Source organism: Nerophis lumbriciformis, linkage group LG06 (assembly GCF_033978685.3).
Source record: "Nerophis lumbriciformis linkage group LG06, RoL_Nlum_v2.1, whole genome shotgun sequence".
In the NCBI taxonomy this organism is placed as follows: Eukaryota; Metazoa; Chordata; class Actinopteri; order Syngnathiformes; family Syngnathidae; genus Nerophis; species Nerophis lumbriciformis.
The window spans coordinates 22,699,793-22,724,504 of NC_084553.2; the positions used below are offsets into that span (position 1 = coordinate 22,699,793).

General features: G+C 39.3%; 1 protein-coding gene across 1 annotated transcript in view; it reads right to left on the bottom strand.

The window, feature by feature from the left end:
• Positions 1-1,662: 1,662 nt before the first annotated feature.
• fbn1 (fibrillin 1) overlaps positions 1,663-24,712 on the bottom strand; it is a 92,956-nt gene continuing 69,906 nt past the window's right edge. The window contains exons 51-66 of the mRNA XM_061963904.1: positions 22,886-23,038; positions 22,748-22,810; positions 22,562-22,681; positions 22,350-22,469; positions 22,160-22,282; positions 21,589-21,720; positions 18,064-18,189; positions 16,790-16,996; positions 14,360-14,485; positions 14,017-14,139; positions 13,004-13,120; positions 9,612-9,740; positions 9,413-9,532; positions 9,042-9,273; positions 8,790-8,973; positions 1,663-2,148 (exon numbers count right to left, since the gene is read on the bottom strand). Of these exons, the coding sequence (XP_061819888.1) occupies positions 1,762-2,148; positions 8,790-8,973; positions 9,042-9,273; positions 9,413-9,532; positions 9,612-9,740; positions 13,004-13,120; positions 14,017-14,139; positions 14,360-14,485; positions 16,790-16,996; positions 18,064-18,189; positions 21,589-21,720; positions 22,160-22,282; positions 22,350-22,469; positions 22,562-22,681; positions 22,748-22,810; positions 22,886-23,038 (2,462 nt within the window). The 3' untranslated portion in view covers positions 1,663-1,761. The remainder of the gene's footprint in view (positions 2,149-8,789; positions 8,974-9,041; positions 9,274-9,412; positions 9,533-9,611; positions 9,741-13,003; positions 13,121-14,016; positions 14,140-14,359; positions 14,486-16,789; positions 16,997-18,063; positions 18,190-21,588; positions 21,721-22,159; positions 22,283-22,349; positions 22,470-22,561; positions 22,682-22,747; positions 22,811-22,885; positions 23,039-24,712) is intronic.

Here is a 24,712-nt window from a genome sequence, read left to right on the forward strand (position 1 = left end):
CTTTCTGTGTGGAGTTTGCATGTTCTCCCCGTGACTGCGTGGGTTCCCTCCGGTTACTCCGGCTTCCTCCCACCTCCAAAGACATGCACCTGGGGATAGGTTGATTGGCAACACTAAATGGGCCCTAGTGTGTGAATGTTGTCTGTCTATCTGTGTTGGCCCTGCGATGAGGTGGTGACTTGTCCAGGGTGTACCCCGCCTTCTGCCTGAATGCAGCTGGGATTGGCTCTAGCCACCCCGAGAGGGACATGCGGTAGAAATTGATGTTTTGTTGGCCCGTCTGTCTGAATTTAGTTGATTCTAGCAATATCCAACCTATCCACATGATGGCAGTGCTTGACAAGACATGCATTGAAATCCTGAAACTCCACCAAAACTTCCATGCAGGCAGCACAGTGTCAAAGTGGTTAAAATCTGCCCAACAGTCCGGAGATCTGTGTTAAAATCTTGCGTGGAAAACATGCACGACAGATGGAAACTAAATTGTCCATAACTGTAAGGAGCAATGGTGAAGGTGGCTGGGATAGACTCCAGCACACTTGTGAGCCTAATTAAATAGAAGTAAAAAGGAGGCTGTTTGATAGAGAAAAAAGTGGTTTGATAATATATTTAGTACACCAAAATAATGTTTGTTTGTTTTTTTATTGTGAATGTACAACTAAACCCCCACTGATGTGAAGAAGACAGACTGGTGGTAACGTGGCACTGATTGTACATGTGAGAGAATGTGTGGCCATGAAGGCCTCAGTGCATGATCAGGAAGGTCCAGGTTATCGTGTGTGTGTGTGTGTGTGTGTGTGTGTGTGTGTGTGTGTACACACACAGTTGAAGAAAGTAGTTGGTCATTATAAGCACCATTACAAACCCCTGTATTCCTGGGGCTTCCTCTAGTTAGCGTCATAGATTAAAAGTGGCATAGAGTATTACAGTATAAACACAATGTACATGAACTATAGAAGGGAAGCTAGCTGACTGAAGCTTGCACAGACAAAAGTGGCGGATGGCATTATTTGTACCTTCACTTCTTGTATGGGAGTACAGTGCATTTGGATATCTGCTTGTGTTGCTAGCACCAGTAAATATGATGGATTCTATTGTCTAGAAAACGTGGACAAGCATAGTTTGAATACGCAGTGGGAGTTCCAAGCTCAGACACAGTTGCGATAGTCCACAGTGGCTTCTTTTCCCCTCCTCGCTTGTATTGCCACAATTTGCCATCTTTGCGGGAGGGATAAAAACATGTTTATGTGCGTGTGTCCATGTTTGTTCAGTCATTTAGCTGAAGGGAGGAAATTAATTAATGTCAGGCGATTGGAGGACATACTTTGTTTCCACTTGTGCACAGATTTAAAAAAAAAAACAGACAAAAAAACCCCATTAGCCATTAAGAGTTTCCTGTAGTCCTTTCAAAGTGGCACCCGATTCCACATATCATCGTACAACATACAAAGCAATAATTCAAGATAGCACATCTGAAGTTGTAAACGCAATGTGTTCTTCATTTAACCAATAGCTTTCATCATCCACAGACATTGTATCTATGATATGTAGAATCATCTTTGGCAATCAAACGCTGCAGTCCTTCCTCCTCCTTGTCTCTTTGGTGGCAAGCCTGTCTCCCAGGTGGGACTTGCAGCAGTGCCCCCCCCCCCCCCCCCCCTTTTCCACTACCCCCCCCACACAGCACTGACCCACAGTTGGAGATGTTCGGCCTCCTGAGGAACGTGCTGACAAACTCTGCCTGCCACAGTCTTGTGCTGGTTAATGGAGGATGATCTGCACCCTCATCTTCAGGATGTCTCCCAGTTGCCCTGCGAGGTAGTCTTTATCATGGCGGTCTTCCAGCTCAGCCAGATCCTTCTTCTTGTAGAGGGGGATGCCGCTGATCTCAAGGGAATAGGCGCCCGGGGCGAAGGTCTTCCTCTTGCTCAGATGCAGGTAACTCACGCCCTCCCTCTGGTTGATCTTAAAGTAGCCCTCCTCATTGCCGTAGTCGATGCTGTAGCGCACGTGGTCGCTGAGCGTGGATAACGCCGGCGTGAACTCCAGGATGTGGTCGCGGTTGCTGAGGTCGCTGATGTTGAGGTGGAACTGCAGGGTGTCCTCTATGTCCATACTGGCCAGGCTGATCATCTCATTTTCAGATATCTGCAAAAAAATAACATTAAAACTTGTGTATAATGTTTTTTTTGTTAACAAAAAACAATACATGTTCACTAGTGATCAGGCAAATTGGGGCACATGACGAATACAACCAGCAGAAGCACTGTTTATTCATCCATCCATCCATTTCCTACTGCTTGTCCCGTTCGGGGTCGCAGGGGGTGCTGGAGCCTATCTCAGCTGCATTCGGGCGGAAGGCGGGGTACACCCTGGACAAGTCGCCACCTCATCACAGACAACATTCACACACTAGGGCCAATTTAGTGTTGCCAATCAACCTATCCCCAGGTGCATGTCTTTGGAGGTGGGAGGAAGGCTTGCCTCCAATTTGGATTATTTAAAGCTAAAGAATGACAACATGATGTCAGTAAAGCAACTGACCTGTGAAGAATGCACTTGCTCAATACTAATCTGACATGTAAACAGGATTTCAGAACATTCCAAGAGATTCTCCCATCCCATTGCAACACTATGCAGTAAATGTCAATATCTATTATCCATTACTTCAGCTTTGTGTGCATTTACTGATTCTCTTTAGATTTATGCTCATGTTGACCAGGAAGCAGCAGGTATGGTTCGGGCACTGAGTGTCAGCTGATTTACGTGAAAAATATGTAATCGCCGTTACCGATTGATGACTTTTTGACGATTCCCTCTGGCTGACACTGAATTTATTTTTAGTCCCCCCCAGCCAAAAAGCCCAGGGGTGTCCAAAGTGCGGCCCTCAGCTATTTTATGAATGGCCCATGGTACATTTTACAAATTGCTACTACAAAAAAAACAAAAATCACAGCAAGTGGAATGAAAGAGGAAACAGGTGAAATGTAACGTGAAAATGTTGCAATATTAACACTAATAACACAAAGCTGCCATGCAGGCAATTTTTTTTTTTTTACTTTAAAACTACTTTAAATGATCTACAGATAGATCTGAAGTTGATCTAGAGATTTAAGCAGTGAAAGTAAAAATAATATTTATTGATTTATGACTTATCTTTAACACTTCTATGAATGGAGGGAGGGCCTTTTAGATCTCTGAGACCTTTAGTCTGATTTTGTTTTTTAAAACTCATTGTTCAAAAAAGAACAATCAAAAGCAATGTTATGAATTATTTCCCTATTTAAGGCTCTAATTACTTCACATCAAATATTCCATTATGAAAAATGTTTTGGGGAAAATATTACACATTGTTTTTGCCATAAAAAACAAAATGGCATTATATATACACACACGTGTGTTTGTATGTATATATATATATATATATATGTGTGTGTATATATATATATATATATATATATATAAAACACGTTATTGCAATGTATAGATCTGAAGTTGATCTATACATATTTAAGTGATGAAAGTAAAATATATATGACTTATTTTTTAACACTGTAATGACCCTTTTGGGTCCCTGGGACCTTTAACGCTCACCAAAATTGAGGGGAGCCCTTATGGCTACAATAACTATTATTGTATTGGTTTTGAAAATAAAAAATATCAAAATGGTCCCTACATGTTTTCAGTAAGCGGCCCTCTATGGAACATACTTGCCAACCCTCCCGATTTTACCGGGAGACTCCCGAATTTCAGTGCCCCTCCCGTAATTCTCCCGATTTTCACCCGGACAACAATATTGGGGGCGTGCTTTAAAGGCAGCCTTTAGCAACCTCTACACCTGTCGTCACGTCCGCTTTTCCTCCATACAAACAGCGTGCCGAGACAGTCACATAATATATGCGGCTTTTACACACACATACTGTAAGTGAATGCAAAGCATACTTGATCAACATCCATACAGGTCACACGGAGGGTGGCCGTATAAACAACTTTAACACTGTTACAAATATGTGCCACACCAAACAAGAATGACAAACACATTTCGGGAGAACATCTGCACCGTAACACAACAGAACAAATACCCAGAACCCCTTGCAGCACTAACTCTTTCGGGAAGCTTCAATATACACCCTCGCTACCACCAAACCCCGCCCCCCACCTCAAACCCCCCTCTCAAGGTTGGCAAGTATGATATATATATATATATATATATATAAGAAATACTTGGAAATATATAAACCCCCCCTACCTCCCCATCTCCCGAATTCGGAGGTCTCCAGGTTGGCAAGTATGCTATGGAACAACGTTTCTCAAAACACAGTGTGAAAAAAAGCCGTTCCCGGAGTTAATAAAAATCACCTCCAATAAAATAAATAAACTGCATTTCTTAATAACGAGTCTAAACATGTTACACACAAAGAGAGTATGCTAATAGGTAAGTTAATTGTTAAACTAGCATAATAACAACAACAAATAAGTGCTAAGTACATTTTAAGAAGTGTAGCTGCAACCATGTTGCAAAGGAAAGTAAGCAGCTATTACCATGAAATGAACAAGTAGATGAATACGATTTCAGAGAGAGGATACTATAATAACAACTGCTGGTGTGTCAACATTGTCACAGCACACGACACGTCAGAGGAGGGCGGATTGATCCATAAATCGGTGGTGTCGATACCAAGGGTTGTATCGGTGTGTGGTTGATACTACGGTGATCAAAATATTTTTTGGTAGTTTTTTCCAATTGCTTACACACTAAATTTTACATTTTCACACAGTTAACAAAGTCTACACACAGTAAGCTAAACCAGTGTGCAGATTTGCCTAATATTAGGCATAGACTCTGCTTCACGGATTTTGCGAAATATTACACACAATGCTTGACACACACCTTCCCATCTTAGCACACAGATAAGGATCGTGATACACACATCTTCACATTTTACACACACGCTAGGATTGACCGCTTGCCCTTGCTTCAGGCTATGGAGCAGGCCTGCGACCTTATCGAGGCATCTTCTGTGCAGGGTTGGATACGGCACGCAAGGCCATTTTTCCAATGATGCCTTGCTAATGAGAATATCGCATGTGATGTGGATGAGATAATATGGCCTGATCCAGCTAGACAGGCGGGTGATGATTAGAATCAGTAACTGAGGCTTTTGAGTAGGTTCTTGCATAGAGTTGCTGTTGCCCAAGTCTGCACATGTCGCCCAGATTTTTTTCCAAACCTTTTTACTTGTCTCGGATTTGAATCTGTACTGCATGTCATTGTTGACTACTGTGATATGTTACTTTACCTGACTGCGGTAAACAACCATTTTCAGTTTGCAGCATCATTGTTGAGCAGTTCTTGGAAAGATTACAGGATATTTTTACTTTGTCTTTAGGTCCTTACGTATAGGTCCACTTCAAAGTAAACAATGACGATTGCTATGGATTTGCCAATATATTTTGTCAAGTTACAGTAATCATTCATCACATATGCTAAAAATGTCGGGCAAAAGGCCCCAAACATGTGATTTCTTATAGTAAAATTGTGTTTTTTTACAAATGTGTTTTGTTATTATCACTGTTCTGGGTAACTCACTCCAATAGTGTCTTAACATTTGAAGTCTGTGTGACTGACATGACAATAAAACTGCATTTTTACAAATGCTTGCTTTATTTTGATGAATGGGCATATGTTTTGACCGAAGTGTTTCATTTTTCAAATAATCAAGGAATTAATAAAATTGAATGTGGTGTTTGGAAAAGTGTGTATATCTTTTGAAAAAAGACACACAGTTAGTACAATTGTGTGTAAGCAAATGGAAAAAACTGTAATGTCTACAAACTCAGGTAATAGTTCCTATGACACAGAAAGACTTTGAGGGCAAAATTCAAATGATTTGAATGAGTACTAGATGGAAGGTTTTCATTTTCTTTACTGTGTAATACTGACTTAGTTTTGCTCAAACAATTGTATGTAATATATTAAAATGGGGAACTAGTTTAAATATTGTGTTAATATTGTTACACTGTCAATAGCACTCACCATAAATACATTTACAATTTACAGTTAATACATGTGATCAGTTTTGGCTGGTCTCACTCAAGGATGATCAGAATTGGCAGCATAAAATCCTGATCGGAACATTCCTTGTATTGTTGTATCTGTAATGTACCTTCGAAAGTCTATTATGAAAAATTAACTTTTTAATGATGCTGCAACTGTAATATGTGTCACTAGTAGAGGTGTGGGAAATAATCGATTTTTAGATGCATAGCTATTGGGACATGGACAATTATAAAATCGATTAGTAAACGTCGATAATCGATCTATTTATTGTAAATGCAGTGTAATGCAGACAGTTCTAACATTTGGCTAACTGCAGCGAGCCACCTCACCAAGAGATCCGAGCAGCTCCTTTATTTTACAGCACTTATGTTCCAGGTTTGCACACATTCAATTTAATAAATATAAGAATACATTTTACTGTTTCCTATTTCAAATGCACTGTTTTTGAATCACTTCTTGGACTTCCAATATTTTACGACATAGCTTCTGCGACGTCACTTCTGTGATATGTGAATGTTTCGTATAAAAAGTATAGCAAGGAGTAAAAGTTAACAAGAATATACAAACGAACGAACAAGCGGTAGATTTAAACAAATCAGCGAGTATTATCGGGGCACATACTGTAACTTAAATCTATAACTGCGGCCAAACAAAAGTAGACTTTCAGTCAGTATTGTAAATTGATGTATTTGATGTACAAACCCCGTTTCCATGAGTTGTGAAATTGTGTTAGATGTAAATATCAACGGAATACAATGATTTGCAAATCCTTTTCAACCCATATTCAATTGAATGCACTACAAAGACAAGATATTTGGTGTTCAAACTGATAAACTTAATTTTTTTTTTGCAAATAATAATTAACTTAGAATTTTATGGCTGCAACAGGTGCCAAAGTAGTTGGGAAAGGGCATGTTCACCACTGTGTTACATCACTTTTTCTTTTAACAACACTCAATAAACTATTGGGAACTGAGGAAACTAATTGTTGAAGCTTTGAAAGTGGAATTCTTTCCCATTCTTGTTTTATGTAGAGCTTCAGTCGTTCAACAGTCCGGGGTCTCCGCTGTCGTATTTTGCTTCATAATGCGCCACACATTTTCGATTGGAGACAGGTCTGGACTGCAGGCGGGCCAGAAAAGTACCCGCACTCTTTTTTTACGAAGCCACGCTGTTGTAACACGTACTGAATGTGGCTTGGCATTGTCTTGCTGAAATAAGCAGGGGCGTCCATGAAAAAGACGGCGCTTAGATGGCAACATATGTTGTTCCAAAACCTGTATGTACCTTTCAGCATTAATGGTGCCTTCACAGATGTGTAAGCTACCCATGCCTTGGGCACTAATGTACCCCCATACCATCACAGATGCTGGCTTTTGAACTTTGCGTCGATAACAGTCTGGATGGTTTGCTTCCCCTTTGGTCCAGATGACACGATGTCGAATATTTCCAAAAACAATTTTAAATGTGGATTCGTCAGACCACAGAACACTTTTCCACTTTGCATGAGTCCATCTTAGATGATCTCGGGCCCAGAGAAGCCGGCGGCGTTTCTGGATGTTGTTGATAAATGGCTTTCGCTTTGCATAGTAGAGCTTTAACTTGCACTTACAGATGTAGCGACGAACTGTATTTAGTGACAGTGGTTTTTTGAAGTGTTCCTGAGCTCATGTGGTGATATCCTTTAGAGATTGATGTCGGTTTTTGATACAGTGCCGTCTGAGGGATCGAAGGTCACGGTCATTCAATGTTGGTTTCCAGCCATGCCGCTTACGTGGAGTGATTTCTCCAGATTCTCTGAACCTTTTGATGATATTATGGACCGTAGATGTTGAAATCCCTAAATGTCTTGCAATTGCACTTTGAGAAACGTTGTTCTTAAACTGTTTGACTATTTGCTCACGCAGTTGTGGACAAAGGGGTGTACCTCGCCCCATCCTTTCTTGTGAAAAAGTGAGCATTTTTTGGGAAGCTGTTTTTATACCCAATCATGGCACCCACCTGTTCCCAATTAGCCTGCACACCTGTGGGATATTCCAAATAAGTGTTTGATGAGCATTCCTCAACTTTATCAGTATTTATTGCCACCTTTCCCAACTTCTTTGTCACCTGTTGCTGGCATCAAATTCTAAAGTTAATGATTATTTGCAAAAAACATTTTTTTGATCAGTTTGAACATCAAATATGTTGTCTTTGTAGTATATTCAACTGAATATGTGTTGAAAATGATTTGCAAATCATTGTATGTAAATCACAGTATTTACATCTAACACAATTTCCCAACTCATATGGAAACAGGGTTTGTAAGTGAAGTTGTAAAAAATATGGATTTCTTTGCCATTTAAGGCTGCTGATCACATCTAACCAACTGTATTCTTAAATAGTATTTGTTTTGTTGTTTTGCATGTAATCTTTTATATGACATTGTTAATGAAATAAAGACTCTGATAACAAAACAGAAAACCAAGGTAACAGTGGGCGTGCACAAACAAAACTGCCGTAAAAAATAAAGTTGACAGGAAGTGATATAGTCTTCACGAATGCGTGGACCGATCGGGTCTTCCATTACCCGTCGAGTAGTGACATGCAGACAACTTAGAAGAAAAAGAATGTGGCCAAAATGTAAAATGTCCTCCCATGTTGTCTTTTGTTTACTGTGTTGCTTTTCAGAATTCCACTTCGTAAAAACATGGCTAAAGAGATTCCTGCAAATCCACTGACAGATTACCTGCATGTCATCAACAGTTTGGTCCTGTGTTGAATTGGTGCTACGTCGTTTGCGTCCCTTCTTGGGATAGCCATTGATCTTACACTCATAGCACGCCTCAGGAGACAGAGCATTTTCATCCTCTTCCCCTCCCTGACCGACACTTGGGCCACCGTTACCAAAGGCCAGCCCAGAGACACAGTGCCTGCAGTCAAAACAAAGACCATCAGGCTGCTGGAAATATCTGCAGGCTGATTTTAAACACCAACATACCCTTGTCCTGCCCTGTAGAATCCTGTGGGACAACCACAGAGGTAACCTCCGTCTGTGTTAGAGCATCCAAACTTGCAGGGGTTCTGAGTAGTGGAGCATTCGTTGACGTCCGAGCAGCCCCCAGAAGTCTGTTCATAGTTGAAGCCTGTGGGGCAAGAGCAGCGGAAACTCCCCAGAGTATTGTGGCATGATGCTCCCCCACAGATCTGGCTATTCAGACACTCGTTCTCATCTGGGTCACAGGAAATTGGGGGGAAGTAAACAACCACAAGGTCAGTGCACTTAAATGACACAAGCAATAGTGGGAACGTCTGATGTGAACGTGTAAAGACTCTATATTGTTATGAAGGACAAGGCAGTGCTTGGCTCACCAACACATTGGTTCCACTGGTAGTGTTGCAGGTAGCCTTGTGGGCAGCTGCACCGGTACCCACCCACCAAGTTTTGACAGCCATGCTGACATCTGTGGTTGCCGTCACACTCATCCGTATCTTGAAGATTCAAACAACAAAACATGTCAACTTTGTGTATTTGATCAGCTGACATTGTGCCTGCCAGCTGTTTGCAGACCTTCACAGCTTTGTCCATTGGGGTCTAATGAGAATCCCCGCTGGCAGTCGCAATTGAAGCTCCCTGGAGTGTTCTGGCAAACACCGTTGGCGCCGCACAGATTTGGGTCTGTTCCACATTCGTTGTTGTCTACATCGAGAGAAGAAACGGTTCAAACTAAACCAAAATACAAGATAAGGACCGAACATGCAGAAAAATAATTCACTCAGAGGCCAAAAAACATTATGATGGTTCATGCAATATATGGAGATCCTATGCAAGTGCTGTTTCAAAATGTTCATCTTTACAAACACAATATTGACTCTCAGAGAGGGATTAGTTATAATTAATAATTGATAGGTATATCGTTGTAGTTTGAAGTGGTGTAGAAGTATACTAATACTAACATACAAAACACCTCTCAACATAATAAAGTGCAGTTCCATGACACTGCAAACTGTTAAAATTCTTTAAATTAGAAATGCATGGCAGTACATAATCACAATGCAGCCCATCCAACATTTTCTGTGTAAATAGATGAACACATTAGAATACAGTTGCTGTGCCTTAAGTGAGATTTAAATCCCTTTAACCTTTTGATTTAAACAAATGGTACACATGTGTCAAGATGGAGATACCAGTGTTTCCCATACATCATCATTTGTGGTGGGCCATCACAAATAGATGTGGCGTTACCCATTTGTCCCCCGGTCATTAAACTATACACTATAACGCTCTGGTCTGCCAGAGAATAAGAAAACGGAGCACATGACATGGAGCACTTCTTTAAATTTGCTGAGTAATCAGACTCGTCTCGAGACTCTTTTTCAAAAATACGACAAAGCAACAAATGTTTATTTATATAGCCCTAAATCACAAGTGTTCAAATCCAGTGAAGAGACATACTCAACAAATGCTGCTGTGGGGTTCTTCCCCAATTAAAATGTGGCTGCATCCAACAGAAGAAATGTTCATTTATGCAGTTCTAAACATATTTGTTTTGATTTTCACCTTTTTCCACTTATGTAACCTCCCGCAACCCACCATGTTACAAATACTGAAAGTGTCAGTCTTGTGGGAAACATTGTATACTATATCAGGAGTTCTGAACCTTTTTGACTTCGGGACCCAACTTTTCCACTATAGAAGAGCCAGGGGCCACACAAATATTAACACTGAATTAGAAATCTTACTTTTGATTTTAATCGTATTCAAAGATTATAATTAACCTACTTACAGTTTAACCGGATACACCTTGTCAAATGATATGAAACCATGTGTTAATCACAACGATTATTATAAGGCTTAGGTCAGGCTGATTACGAAAATATTAATCAAATATACTACAAAAGAAGAGACTCATAAAACTGATGAAAAAAACATACAATTACACAGCAATTAAATAAATAATAATATATAAATGTTCTCCACGTGTGGGTTCTCTCCAGGCACTCCGGTTTTCTCCCACCTACAAAGACATGCACCTGGGGATAGGTTGATTGGCAACACTAAATTGGCCCTAGTGTGTGAATGTGAGTGTGAATGTTGTCTGTCTATCTGTGTTGGCCCTGTGATGAGATGGCGAATTGTCCAGGGTGTACACCGCCTTCCGCTCGAATGCAGCTGGGACCAGGACCCATAGAGGAACAAGCGGTAGAAAATGAATGGATGGAAGATGTTTCTTAAATAAACTGTCAATAAAATTTGAGAGCAAATGAAAATACAGATTCACCACTTTAGTCATATTTGTTGCGCTGAAGAAACTTCTCTACGGCTTTAGCTCCAGACTTCTTCTGTTTGTTTGAATCACTGCCACAAGTGTTGGAAAAGTTAATTACAACTGAGTACCGCTGTAGCCCATGTGGACCACAGCAGAGAAACAGATATTTTTTATAGGCTCTTCAGGGGGCGCTCCTGGCCCAACAATGGGTTAGCATTTATATAGTATATAGTATATAGTATTTAGTATATAGTATTAGTAGTTTATACTACTATCCAGGTCTGAGTTAGTTACCCATTAGTAGTAGTATATAGTATATACTATTATATAGTATTTATATTTACATAGTATATAGTATTCTTTGTCTAAGTCTAAGTATGGTATGATTGAGAAACACTGTTCTATAATATTGTTGGCCCAAATTCGGATTAGGGATTGAGGTATACAGATACAAATGTGAGCAAATAAAACTGTGACTTGTTTTCTCCACACACAGTATTCTACAGCAGTAGACTTCGACTTAGACTTCCTTTTTTATTGTCATTCAAATTTGAACTTTACAGCACAGATAAGAACGAAATTTCGTTACATAAGCTCAGTAGTGCAGTATAAAGTGGAATACACTTAGGAATTAAAATTTAGCATTATTCTCTGAAGGCACATTCCATGCAAACCATGTGGCAAACAAGATTAGGCATCACAGATAGTTTAGAATGTGTGTGTGTAATAATTATTGAGCAAACTTGCTTGTGATGGATGAGAACTGAACCCTTTTTATGGTAGAGGAGCTGATGCATTGTGATGAACTTTAGAGTCTACTCCAGAATTCTCAAACTGTGGTACAAGTACCACTAATGGTACGTCAAAGAATCACTTAAATATTTAAACACAGTGTTACTGTTCAAACTGTGTGTAATGTGGCCACAGTATTAAACATATTTGTTACATAAAACATTTGCCTCGTTTTAATGAATATTTAGGTCTACTATGCTACTGTATTTCAATGTTGTCCATTATGGTGGTACTTGGAGAGCCAGGGTTGTATACTTAGTGAAAAAGTTAGAGAACCACTGGTCTACTCTACTGTGTGCGTTATCAGGGTATATTTAGAGTCTTTTATGAAGGCTATGAAAAGTTTCCAATTCAGTAATAATTCTGTTTGCCATAATGTTCTTCGTCAATGACTTTAACAGGTGCTTCCTCCTGCTCCAAGTCTCTCCAATTGGTTTTGTTTATAACATTAATGACAGACTACTGTACAGTATGTCATTAGCCCGGAGCTATTCCTTCCTACAATCAAGACTGAGAGCCTGTTGCCACGAGTTGGATGTGAGGTCATGAGAGCTGCTTTATGGTCTGGAAAGCTTGTGGTTGTCAGGACAATCCATTGCAGTTTTCCATTACAAAGACTCGCTGAGCTGCATGGCTACAAATGAGTATAGCCTAATAAGACGGGTGTGATATCAGAGTTCATTAACCGAGACCATGATAGAAGCAGGCTTAGAGGGTATTTTACGAGACGTGACACTGGGAACGAGCACATTGAGTCATGGACCCAGGAAGTTCCAAGTGTGTGACGACTTAATATGTTTATCAAGCCCAATCCTTTCATGTATACACAGACACTAGAGTACTTCCAAGGACATAATATTTAGATGTGTAGTCAGTCCATGTTTTGCACGTGTTTATTTACCAATGCAGGCGGTGTGATGCTGGATGAAGCCAGGTGGACACTTGCAGGTGAACCCACCGATGGTGTTGACGCACAAGAATTGACAATTGTGCTGTTTTGTCGAACACTCATCCAGGTCTGAAAGGGAAGTAGAGGTACGAAATGAGTTAGTTGTGCACATTACCACTGTATGGGCATTTCTGTGAGTCAAATTCCAGTCCAGGTGCTAGAATTCTGGTAAACACAGATGAGAGAAGCTGTGAAGACTGATAAATAAAGTTGTTTAGGCACAAAAGAGGATCTGGATGCAGTATGGGTTCTATTCTCCCATCTAACCTTAATTGTTTTTTGACGCGCTTGAAGTTGTGCACGTTTCTCTTATTCGTATTCTCCCATCCAACCTTAAGTGCTTAAGTTGTGAATGAAGGTGGGATCATTACTAATGAGGCTGACTTTGCCATAATTGCTTTTTTGGCTGTGAGAAAACCATTGAACATGAGTTTTACACTTTCTATTAAATAATGATATAGTTTAATAATGACCTTACTGTCCAGAATGAAAATGTCCGTTAGGATGTTCAAACGTGGCTGATATGTGCGGTCGCGTTTAAGGCCATGCAGTTCCGCTCTCCTTCTCTTGCACTTACGCATAGACACAGCAGGTAAATGATGTACATTTTGATTTTTGATCATTTATTCAGAGTGCCATCATGTTTTTTTATCCTTCCAGCCTCAGAAGTATGCAGGAGCAAAAGTACTTAATGGGAGAATACGCGCAAACCTGGATTTGACAGGAAATACCCACATTTAAGGGTTGCTCCACCCAGTGTGCGCATCTTGGATGAAGGCGCACACTGACAGATGTAAATTAAGGAGGATATTGCTGTGCTTTTTTTTTCAACTTAAGCACATTGGAGAATAGGGTCACATAATGACCAGGCCTACTTTACTGTCGTACTAAATACATGGAAACTTATAAAAGTAAGAAGGCTATTGGTAATTATTTATTTGGTGCTGTTTGTGCGTGTGCGTCACCTCTGCAGCTCTTCCCATCGTCCTGTAGGATGTATCCACGGGGGCAGGAACAAAGATAGCCTCCCTCTGTGTTCTTACAGATGAAGTTACAAGGCTTTGGTGCCTGTATGCACTCATCCACATCTGCAATGAAACATGAATGTGAGACGCCATTCGATCTTTTCAACACAAATGGCCTGAAAACAGATGATGAGATGGACAGACTCAGGCTCTGTGGTGCATGTGGGCCATCTACCCGCGTGGTTTCAGCCCTTTACAAGGTAGCAGGAATGGTAACAGGAAGTAGGCAGGGCAGTACACGGGCCCATAAAATAAGAGAGGACCAAGTGAAATGTAGGCTTACCCACACAGTGAGTGCTTGTGATGTCTGTGGTGTAGCCAGGTTTGCAGGTGCAGCTGTATGAGCCAATTGAGTTGATACACTGGCCATTCTTGCACAAGTTCCCCATCACACGACACTCGTCGATATCTGCAGAGGGAAAGTTTACATCAATTAACTGAATCACAACTTTATTATTTTTGTAGAACTAACTATAGTTTTATGTTCCATTTCCTTACAGGGACAATTTAATACAAGACAACATTTGCAAAGTAGCTAACTGTCATGATTCCACATGACAGTTTGGACTATGTTGGTTATTTTCCTGTGTTTGATAACATTTCCTGTCATGGTGCTCTTGTTTGTCAGTATTTCCTGTTTGGACTCTGTGTTTGCATAATCTTTACTTTATGTTTCTTGTCCTGCCAGCACACCTGTTCCTCATTGTTAATTAGTTATATTTACAAACCCCGTTTCCATATGAGTTGGGAAATTGTGTTAGATGTAATTATAAACGGAATACAATGATTTGCAAATCTTTTTCAACCCATATTCAATTGAATGCACTACAAAGACAAGATATTTGATGTTCAAACTCGTAACCTTTATTTTTTTTTGCAAATAATAATTAACTTAGAATTTCATGGCTGCAACACGTGACAAAGAAGTTAGGAAAGGGCATGTTCACCACTGTGTTACATGGCCTTTCCTTTTAACAACACTCACTAAACGTTTGGGAACTGAGGAGACACATTTTTTAAGCTTCTCAGGCGGAATTCTTTCCCATTCTTGCTTGATGTACAACTTAAGTTGTTCAACAGTCCGGGGGTCTCCGTTGTGGTATTTTAGGCTTCATAATGTGCCACACATTTTCAATGGGAGACAGGTCTGGACTACAGGCAGGCCACTCTAGTACCCGCACTCTTTTACTATGAAGCCACGTTGATGTAACACGTGGCTTGGCATTGTCTTGCTGAAATAAGCAGGGGCGTCCATGGTAACGTTGCTTAGATGGCAACATATGTTGCTCCAAAACCTGTATGTACCTTTCAGCATTATTGGCGCCTTCACAGATGTGTAAGTTACCCATGTCTTGGGCATTAATACACCCCCATACCATCACAGATGCTGGCTTTTCAACTTTGCGCCTATAACAATCCGGATGGTTTTTTTCCTCTTTTGTCCGGAGGACACGACGTCCACAGTTTCCAAAAACAATTTGAAATGTAGACTCGTCAGACCACAGAACACTTTTCCACTTTGTATCAGTCCATCTTAGATGAGCTCAGGCCCAGCGAAGCCGACAGCGTTTCTGGGTGTTGTTGATAAACAGTTTTTGCCTTGCATAGGAGAGTTTTAACTTGCACTTACAGATGTAGCGACCAACCGTAGTTACTGACAGTGAGTTTCTGAAGTGTTCCTGAGCCCACGTGGTGATATCCTTTACACACTGATGTCGCTTGTTGATGCAGTACAGCCTGAGGGATCGAATGTCACGGGCTTAGCTGCTTATGTGCAGTGATTTTTCCAGATTCTCTGAACCATTTGATCATATTACGGACCGCAGATGGTGAAATCCCTAAATTCCTTGCAATAGCTGGTTGAGAAAGGTTTTTCTTAAACTGTTCAACAATTTGCTCATGCATTTGTTGACAAAGTGGTGACCCTCGCCCTATCCTTGTTTGTGAATGACTGAGCTTTTCATGGAATCTACTTTTATACCCATTCATGGCACCCACCTGTTCCCAATGTGCCTGTTCACCTGTGGGATGTTCCAAATAAGTGTTTGATGAGCATTCCTCAACTTTATCAGTATTTATTGCCACCTTTCCCAACTTCTTTGTCCCGTGTTGCTGGCATCAAATTCTAAAGTTAATGATTATTTGCAAAAAAAAAAAAAGTTTATCAGTTTGAACATCAAATATCTTGTCTTTGTAGCATATTCAACTGAATATGGGTTGAAAATGATTTACAAATCATTGTATTCCGTTTATATTTACATCTAACACAATTTCCCAACTCTTATGGAAATGGGGTTTGTAGTTCAACCTTGTTTCCTTCTGCAGTGCTGGTTAATTATCTTGTGTGTGCCAATGTTCTGTAGATTTTTGAGTTCCTGCGAGACCCATGTTACTTTTCTTCTGCCTGGTACCTAATAAAATGACCTCTTGCTTGCCTGGGTTCACACCAACACCCACTGAGCAAATTATGGAAATATGACATCAGTAACATTTGTACATGCCATTAAAAGTTTTTTTTTTTTTAAATAAATATGTATTGCTTAATTTAAATAGCAAAAAATGTTTTTGGAGAACCATTGATCTCAGTTTAGGTCATATTTTGTTGTCTCTCCTTGCTACATTCATATACATTGTTGCAAGCCATTTGTTTAGTTATTCCTAATATCACACTAAATACTTAATTTATATTCAAATCCCTCTAGCTTTTAGATACCTCTGCCATCCGTGGTGAAGCCAGGTCCCAGGGGACACATTTTCTTGAAGTGGGTGGTCCCAGGGAGGGGGCAAAGCTCACAGTTGTCGCCCCAGCCCCTGGCTCCATTGCAGCAACACTCGGACTTGGTCACCATGTTTCTGTTACTGGATGTCATCTGACACAGAGTTGTCAGAACCTCAGTGAAACAGAAGCCCTCGCGGTTATCTAGATGTCGGGAGAGGAAGGGGACGTGAGCGCGAGACAAACCATCAGACTGGGCGAACAAAGAAGGTGGCTAAACGGAAACAGACAAACCCACCCAGGCAGGACCAGACATGAGGAGATAACCCACATGGCTCTATCACTAAAGTCTGTCAAGGGAAAGATATCAACTGAGTCTCAGCTTCCCTGGAGCTTTTCTCACAGGCTTCAGGGTATAAATCTGAGGTATATATTTAGATTTGGGAGGAAGCCTGTGAAAAGAGTTGCTTTCCTCTATCTTGACAGTTACAAACACAAGGTTAGTACAGTAACAAGATAGGAAAGTGCTATGGCCTGGGTGAAGTCTCCTTGGATCCCTGGAGTATGAATACATTTTTACCCTTTTCATATATATATATATATATATATATATATATATATATATATATATATATATATATATATATATATATTAAGGCTGTCAAAATAACGAGTTAACTCATGTGATTAATCACAAAAATGATTGCATTAAACATGTATATGTGTAGATTTTAGATTAAACTTCTACAAAGATGTAAGCAAATAAATGACATGCATTTAAGAACAACTTTCTTTTAAATTCCTGTATTACCTTCTGACAATAAAATTACATTTGTGTCCAAATATATATATATATTTTAAAGTAAATCTAAATTATGCAAGTGAGTAATAACCTGTGATTAATCATGATTAATCCAAATTGCAATTACTCTGATGTAAAAAAAAATATAATTTGACAGCACCTATATACACATATAATTGTATTTTTCTCTATATATACATACATACATATGTATGTATATATATCTATATATGTATAGACACAAACATGTATATGAGTATATATATATATACATATATACACACACACACACACACTTATATATATATATATATATATATATATATATATATATATATATATATATATATATATATATATATATACATATATATATATATATATATATATATATATATATATATATATATATATATAAATGTAAGTAACAGATTTTTGAAAAAGAGCTGAATGAGTATTGACAACATACCAATGCATTCTGTCTGTGTGGGGTTAGAGATGAATCCTTGGTCACATTTGCAGCTATAGCTTCCCACTGTGTTCTCACAACGGCCATTCTTACAGATGCCCGGTTTGGCTGAACATTCATTCAGATCTGAGGAAGACAGGCACAAATAGGTGCGCAATGTCAAAATAAAAAAATGACATCGTATTTTTCCAGAATTACAATCTATTGCTTTGACAGACAATAGAAATGATGCCACACAAATTCATTTACATTCAGTTCATACACCTTTTTAAAGAGTTCATTTTTTGAATGGGTGTTTTTTTAGCTGCTAATGGCACAACAAAAGTTTTCGAAGATGTAATAAAATAAATAACACAATAATTCCAATAAATGCAATTTTAATCGCTCTAACGTTTATATTCTTTCTCAATACAGACATATCCGATTTTCTAAATGTAATGTTGATTAAATTCTTTTTTTTTTTAAGTGTGAGGCGACAACCCTGGGAGGCGACAGAAGACATCATAATAGGTGCAGTAGCTTAGGAAAAAATAAGAAAACTATCATTTTCAAACCTGCTCAACTGACTTCAGTTAGGATAAAAATGAAATGAATTAATCCCTACTGTGTAAACAAAAACACAAAATCAGTTTTGTAATGTGTAAGGTAGCCTCCAACGTTGTTATATGTTCACTGTGTCACACTTAGAAAACCCTTTCACTATATCTTTGTGTTTCTCAAATAGCGAGTCCAGACTCCCTGTGGGTGTACGGGTGCCAGAGGAGATTTTCAATATCTGTCTCTGCACTTTAGTATTCATTTTAGAATGATACACAAGCCTGCAGCTAGGTGGCGGCAGTGCACAATCTAATCCAGAGTCAATTATGAAGAGACTATGGCCAACCCCGGTTATAAGCGATCTTCTCAATGATTGGTCAAAAGGCACTCACGTGACTACAGGGCGCCATGACTGCTACAACTTTGAGCTGTTGTGTCTGTGGCGCGTCCTCGTTTCAGCGTGTAAAAATGCCCTGTTGTGCAGCATGGGGCTGCTCCACACGTGAGAAGTCTGGAAAGCTTTTACAGCACTTTCCAAACAACCCGGAAAGAAGACAAGTATGGGAAGTGAAGGTTTGCGAACAACACTGGAGAGCCACACACTAGTGTCTTGTGCGAGGTAAACAGAAGACACAACGTCTGCGTTTTGTTCAGGACAGAACACACAGAAGCTAATACAAATAATACCAGAAGAAATTAACACATTAAAGAGATAGTTTGACAAAAACAGACTATCCTTGAATCTTAGTAAAACTAAGATAATGCAATTTGGTAACAGGAGAAGAGAAAGTCAAACACAAATACAAATAGATGGAGTAGATATTGAAAAAGTAAAATAAACCACATTTTGGTTGTAATAATAGATGATAGTGGATCAATAAAGTTTGTATAAGTCTAAAAGCATACCGTAGATTGCACAGTGATTACAAACAATACGTTGGAGGCAGCCACAACGGTTGACATACTTTACACAAAAGTCACAATTTCTCCATGATTGTTATTCCAAAGCTAATGATGATTTTGGCAAAATGAGGGAATAAGTTATTTTTTGGGCGTTCTGTGTATTTTCTTTTTTTTACATTTCTTGCGCCGCCGGCTGCGTGTTATAGAGCCTGCTGGTCATTAAACACTGCATGAATGGAGCAGCATAGTGCATCAAATACGCCCGCAAAATTATACTTTGATGAAACCTACTCAGTGGCCTAGTGGTTGGAGTGTCCGCCCTGAGATCGGTAGGTTGTGAGTTCAAATCCCGGCCGAGTCATACCAAAGACTATAAAAATGGGACCCATTACCTCCCTGCTTGGCACTCAGCATCAAGGGTTGGAATTGGGGGTTAAATCACCAAAATGATTCCCGGGCGCGGCCACCGCTGCTGCCCACTGCTCCCCTCACCTCCCAGGGGGTGATCAAGGGTGATGGGTCAAATGCAGAGAATAATCTCGCCACACCTAGTGTGTGTGTGACAATCATTGGTACTTTAACTTTAACTTTAACTTTAAATAGAAGCATGCTTTATTGTAAGTTTATGGGCTGGAGTATGTGTAAAACTATATTTAGACTTATAATTTGGGTTGATTTAGTCAGGAAAACTAATGTCAGAACGACAGCAATTGCATGTTTCCAGGTCATTTATACACAACTCTGATCTAATCAACAGGCTCCCTGTTCTACCCAGTAGTAGTAGTAAGCACACAGAAGCACATGTACAAAGCTAACAGAGACTGATAGATGGAAAAAGTTGTGAGAAGAATGAAAATTTAAAATGAGTCGTCGTCAGCAGTAAGGAAAAATAAGTGAAGATTACTAGAACAAAAAGACCCGGAAGTACGATGAAGCCTAAACAGCCTTTGGATTAACCGTAACTATGGTAGCAAAGGAGTAAAGACCGGAGTGTGTTTTATACCATTCTGCTACCCTTTGCAACATCCGATAAATGTAAGATGAGTTTTTCTACTGTTGCTGAAATGAAAACAAAGTACAAACCTCAGTTTGGAGTTAAGAGTAGCAATAATAAGTTCAAAACCCAGGTTTGAAAGGATATGCAATGCAAAAAAAGCTCACTGCAGAGACTAAATAAGCGAAGAATCAGCTCCTTTTTGTTGTTGTTGTAGTTGTAAACAGACAAATGCTGTGAAATACTGTAAGACTGAAATAATTGATAAAGGTTAACTGTTTTTCATAAAACAATACTTAAACATCTGTTGACAAATTGAAATGTTTCCGGATTCAAGGCTTTTTATTTATTTTTTTAATTTTGGATAGATTACATGTTTAGGTAAAGTAAATGTGCAGTTTCATTCCTTCTGAGAAGCGCCTATATAAGCAATATTGTATTGTATTGTACAAAACAAACAGAAAATAGAACAATCAAGGAATAACCTGATGAAGCAAGTGGTAAGTGACCAATGTTTACAGTTTTAAAACATTTTCAATGTTACAGTGTTAACTTCATAAAAATGCACAACCCAATTAATCATTTGCACTTATTTCCTGTTATTGAGAATCACAAGCACAGAGAAGCCTTGTTAAAATGTTTTAAATTGACTTAATAAACATAACATTAAAATTAGTTTATCTTGATGCAGATGTTACCGCTGCTCATTTTATTCATCTACTTTAATAATAAGGTCATTATATATAGAATGTAACACAATGTGTTGCACAGATACAGTAAATAAAATAATATTAAATTCTCGATATAATTCAACTATGGGGGGTCACGTAAAATTCTGGTGTGATAACAGAAACTAATTGAGAAGCAGTGCACTGGATTATACTAGAAATCAACAAAATTCCTTAGAATGGTGCAATAACTAAAATATTACTACATCTTAACACAACTTCCTAGTTTAGTCTTTTGTCATTTCCACCTTAAATATACCCATTTAACAAATAATGTGATCATACAGAATATTGAGCTATAGGACACTACACTAACAAAAAGGTTTGCTTTACTGATATACAATACAATGTACAGTATCATACCAATGCAGCCATCTCCACCCGGGTGGCGCATGTATCCAGGCGAGCAGATGCACATGAATGTACCAATTAGGTTCTTGCAGGTCATGCCTCTACTGGCGCAATCATCTATACCATCCTCACATTCATTCTGGTCTGCAAGACACAAAATATGAAGCATTAACAACTAAAATTACAGTAAGCATGCATGTGTCCTGTAGCACAAGTTCACCTGCTAAATACAGTGTGTCATAGTGTATCTAGAGAGTAAGAGAGTTGGTGGTCTGTTTGGATGTGTAATATAAACAGTGACGCTATGAGATGCTGAGAGGTTCCGTCTGTCTCGGTGCTTCCCTCCAAACACAAAAGGTTGCTAGGGTGATCAATGCCATGTGAGAAAGTGGAGGTGTAAACAGTAACTCGTCGAGTAACAGTTTCTTGTCTTTCAAAATGGCGGAAAGGGGCAGGGAAATAGTATGTTATGTAACTTTATGGAGGGGCCATTATTCCTACTGTAAATGTGGCACTTGGCTTCAAACTTTTCAAGTAAATAGAGTGTGATGAAGAGAGCTGATGCGTCACTGAGTTATGGTACCTTTACACATCCTCTTATCCTCGCGCAGCACGTAGCCTGTGGGACATTTACACTCGTAGGAGCCCACTACATTAACACAGCGAAATGCACACAGCAGAGGATTCTGGGCACACTCGTTGATGTCTGGGAACAAAGCACAAAAAGTCACACGAGTGCAAAGTATGAGAAAAACAGAGTTCATTTCATATACCTTCACAGGACATCATTGGGCCGGGCTCAAAGCCGTCATCACATGCACACTCGAAACCTCCAATCACATTCGTGCATGTGCCATTTCCGCAGGGGTTACCAATGTCACACTCGTCAGTGTCTGGGAAAAGAAAACATTGATGATACGTTAATGTATCTCATTCACACACACAAGAAAAAAGAGATCAGCAGAGTCGGATGAGGGGAACTTGCCTACACAGGTGACTCCGTTGATGTGGAGTCTGTATCCCATTGGACATTCACAGCGGAAAGAACCGTCTGTGTTAATACACTGGCCATTGATGCAGGGGTCATTGAGGCATTCGTCAATATCTACAAGTAAAAAATAAGTACATTTTCTGAGGATAAGGATTATTGATTAAAAAAAACAACAATTACCTTTTGGAAGGTCGTCGGGCCCCTGTTGATATCCCTTATTTATACAGAGAAGGCCAAACGTCTCTGGAAAATTACATAGCAAAAGTCAGTATTATGTCCCAAAACTCGTGTATGAATGCATTTGTGGAAGCAACATACCCTCTGCTTCCCCAGGGCAGATTTCACAAGGATCTCCCCAGCCTTGACCCGGCATTCCAGTACAACAGCATTCTTCCTTGGAAGTATTTTGAGGCTTTGGAACTTGGCAGCGGCCATTGTCGAACTTTGTGTAGCAGTAGTTGATACGTATATCTATGGTGGAACACAAGTAAAAGAAAAAACGCAGAAGGAAATTTTGAAAAATACCAACACGAATTGAAATTGTGTGACTAATCGAGAATACAAAGCTACTGTCAACTGTTGCTGTTAAGATAAAAATACCTGGGTCTATTAAAAGCTCCTGGCTTGATAATTTAAAAAAAAACTTTGATGTCTATCAATGATTAGTTTCATCACTTCCATCAAGTGAGTAGTATTGTTTGGAGAGGTGAGGCATAAGTGAGGTGAGGCATAAGTGATAACACTTCAGATAAAAGTATGGATGAGGGTATGTATTCAGGTTTGAATCCAAATGCTGTCGATAAAATATTCCATAGTGTCCTAAATAACCAAAAACTAGTCTGCTAGTCAAGTTCTAAGCATATGTGAGCCATATGTGTGTTGTAATTCCTTAAGCGTAATAAAACGTTAAAAAAGTTTTAGCAAAGTTTGGGACGGTTTGGGAGGTTGGCTAATTGTTGAATCTCTTGAGAAAAATGATTCCCTCCAAATACAATGGTTCTGAGTATTGCAAAGACTCTTGTTCTACCAGGCTCTTACTTGTAATGAGAAGCACATGGTCTCCTTCCTAGCTGTGGCCTTCTCTGAACTCTACACAAATAAGCATTCTGCCCAATACATATCATACATGCATGTTCATACACCTAGCAAGAACATGAACACCTGGAGGTGTGTGGACGTCACAGTGGTTCAAGTTACCTTTCTCTACGAAACTGTAGTTGTCTTGGCAAATGGTGCCACGTGCACAGCCATAAAATACTTAGTTTTGAGTGGCACCAAAAGAGAGATACATGCTTCAACAACACAACCCTGGCTCGTTCCTCCCCCTCCAAACCTTCTGACGGAGTCTGACATGTACCTCCAACAAATTCTAAGCTCACATCAACCATGGTAGACCTCATAGGTGTGATTGGTAGCCTTGGTTTAATACATAATTTATATGTATGTATGTAGCCTTTCTGTTGTTCCCTTTCATAGAAAACATGTTTTTCCATTGAACACCTTCTCCAGTTTCAGAGCAACATGTAAAATAAGTGACTGATGTTCCATATCGATTAATTTCACCTCCGACAACGATTTGAATGTCGCTCAAGTCGCTTTTATCACTACATAAATATCACAAGATACGTCAAGCCCCTTTGAGCATCATGCCTACAGCACAATCATAAGCTAATAGGGACAAAGTGCCAGTGCATTGCATTATACAAAATATTGTATTGCATTGCTTTGAATGGGAAAGTGGTAGCCGTTAAGATGGCCGCCACATAAGCACTGATTGATTGATTGAAACTTTTATTAGTAGATTGCAAAGGAAGAGAATACATTATATGAAACAGTACAGTTTACAAAGTACAGTACATATTCCGTACAATTGACCACTAAATGGTAACACCCGAATACGTTTTTCAACTTGTTTAAGTCGGGGTCCACGTTAATCAATTCATGGTACAAATATATACTATCAGCATAATACAGTCATCATACAAGTTAATCATCAGAACAAGGACACCATAAAAGTGTAGCTCTCAGCTTCTTATGGTATGTACAGCATTGGCTTCAACAGCGCACTGACGTATTATCTCCAACTTACAGGTAAACAATAGTAATATAAATGATTACTTTTTTAATGTATTACCTTTTTACTTA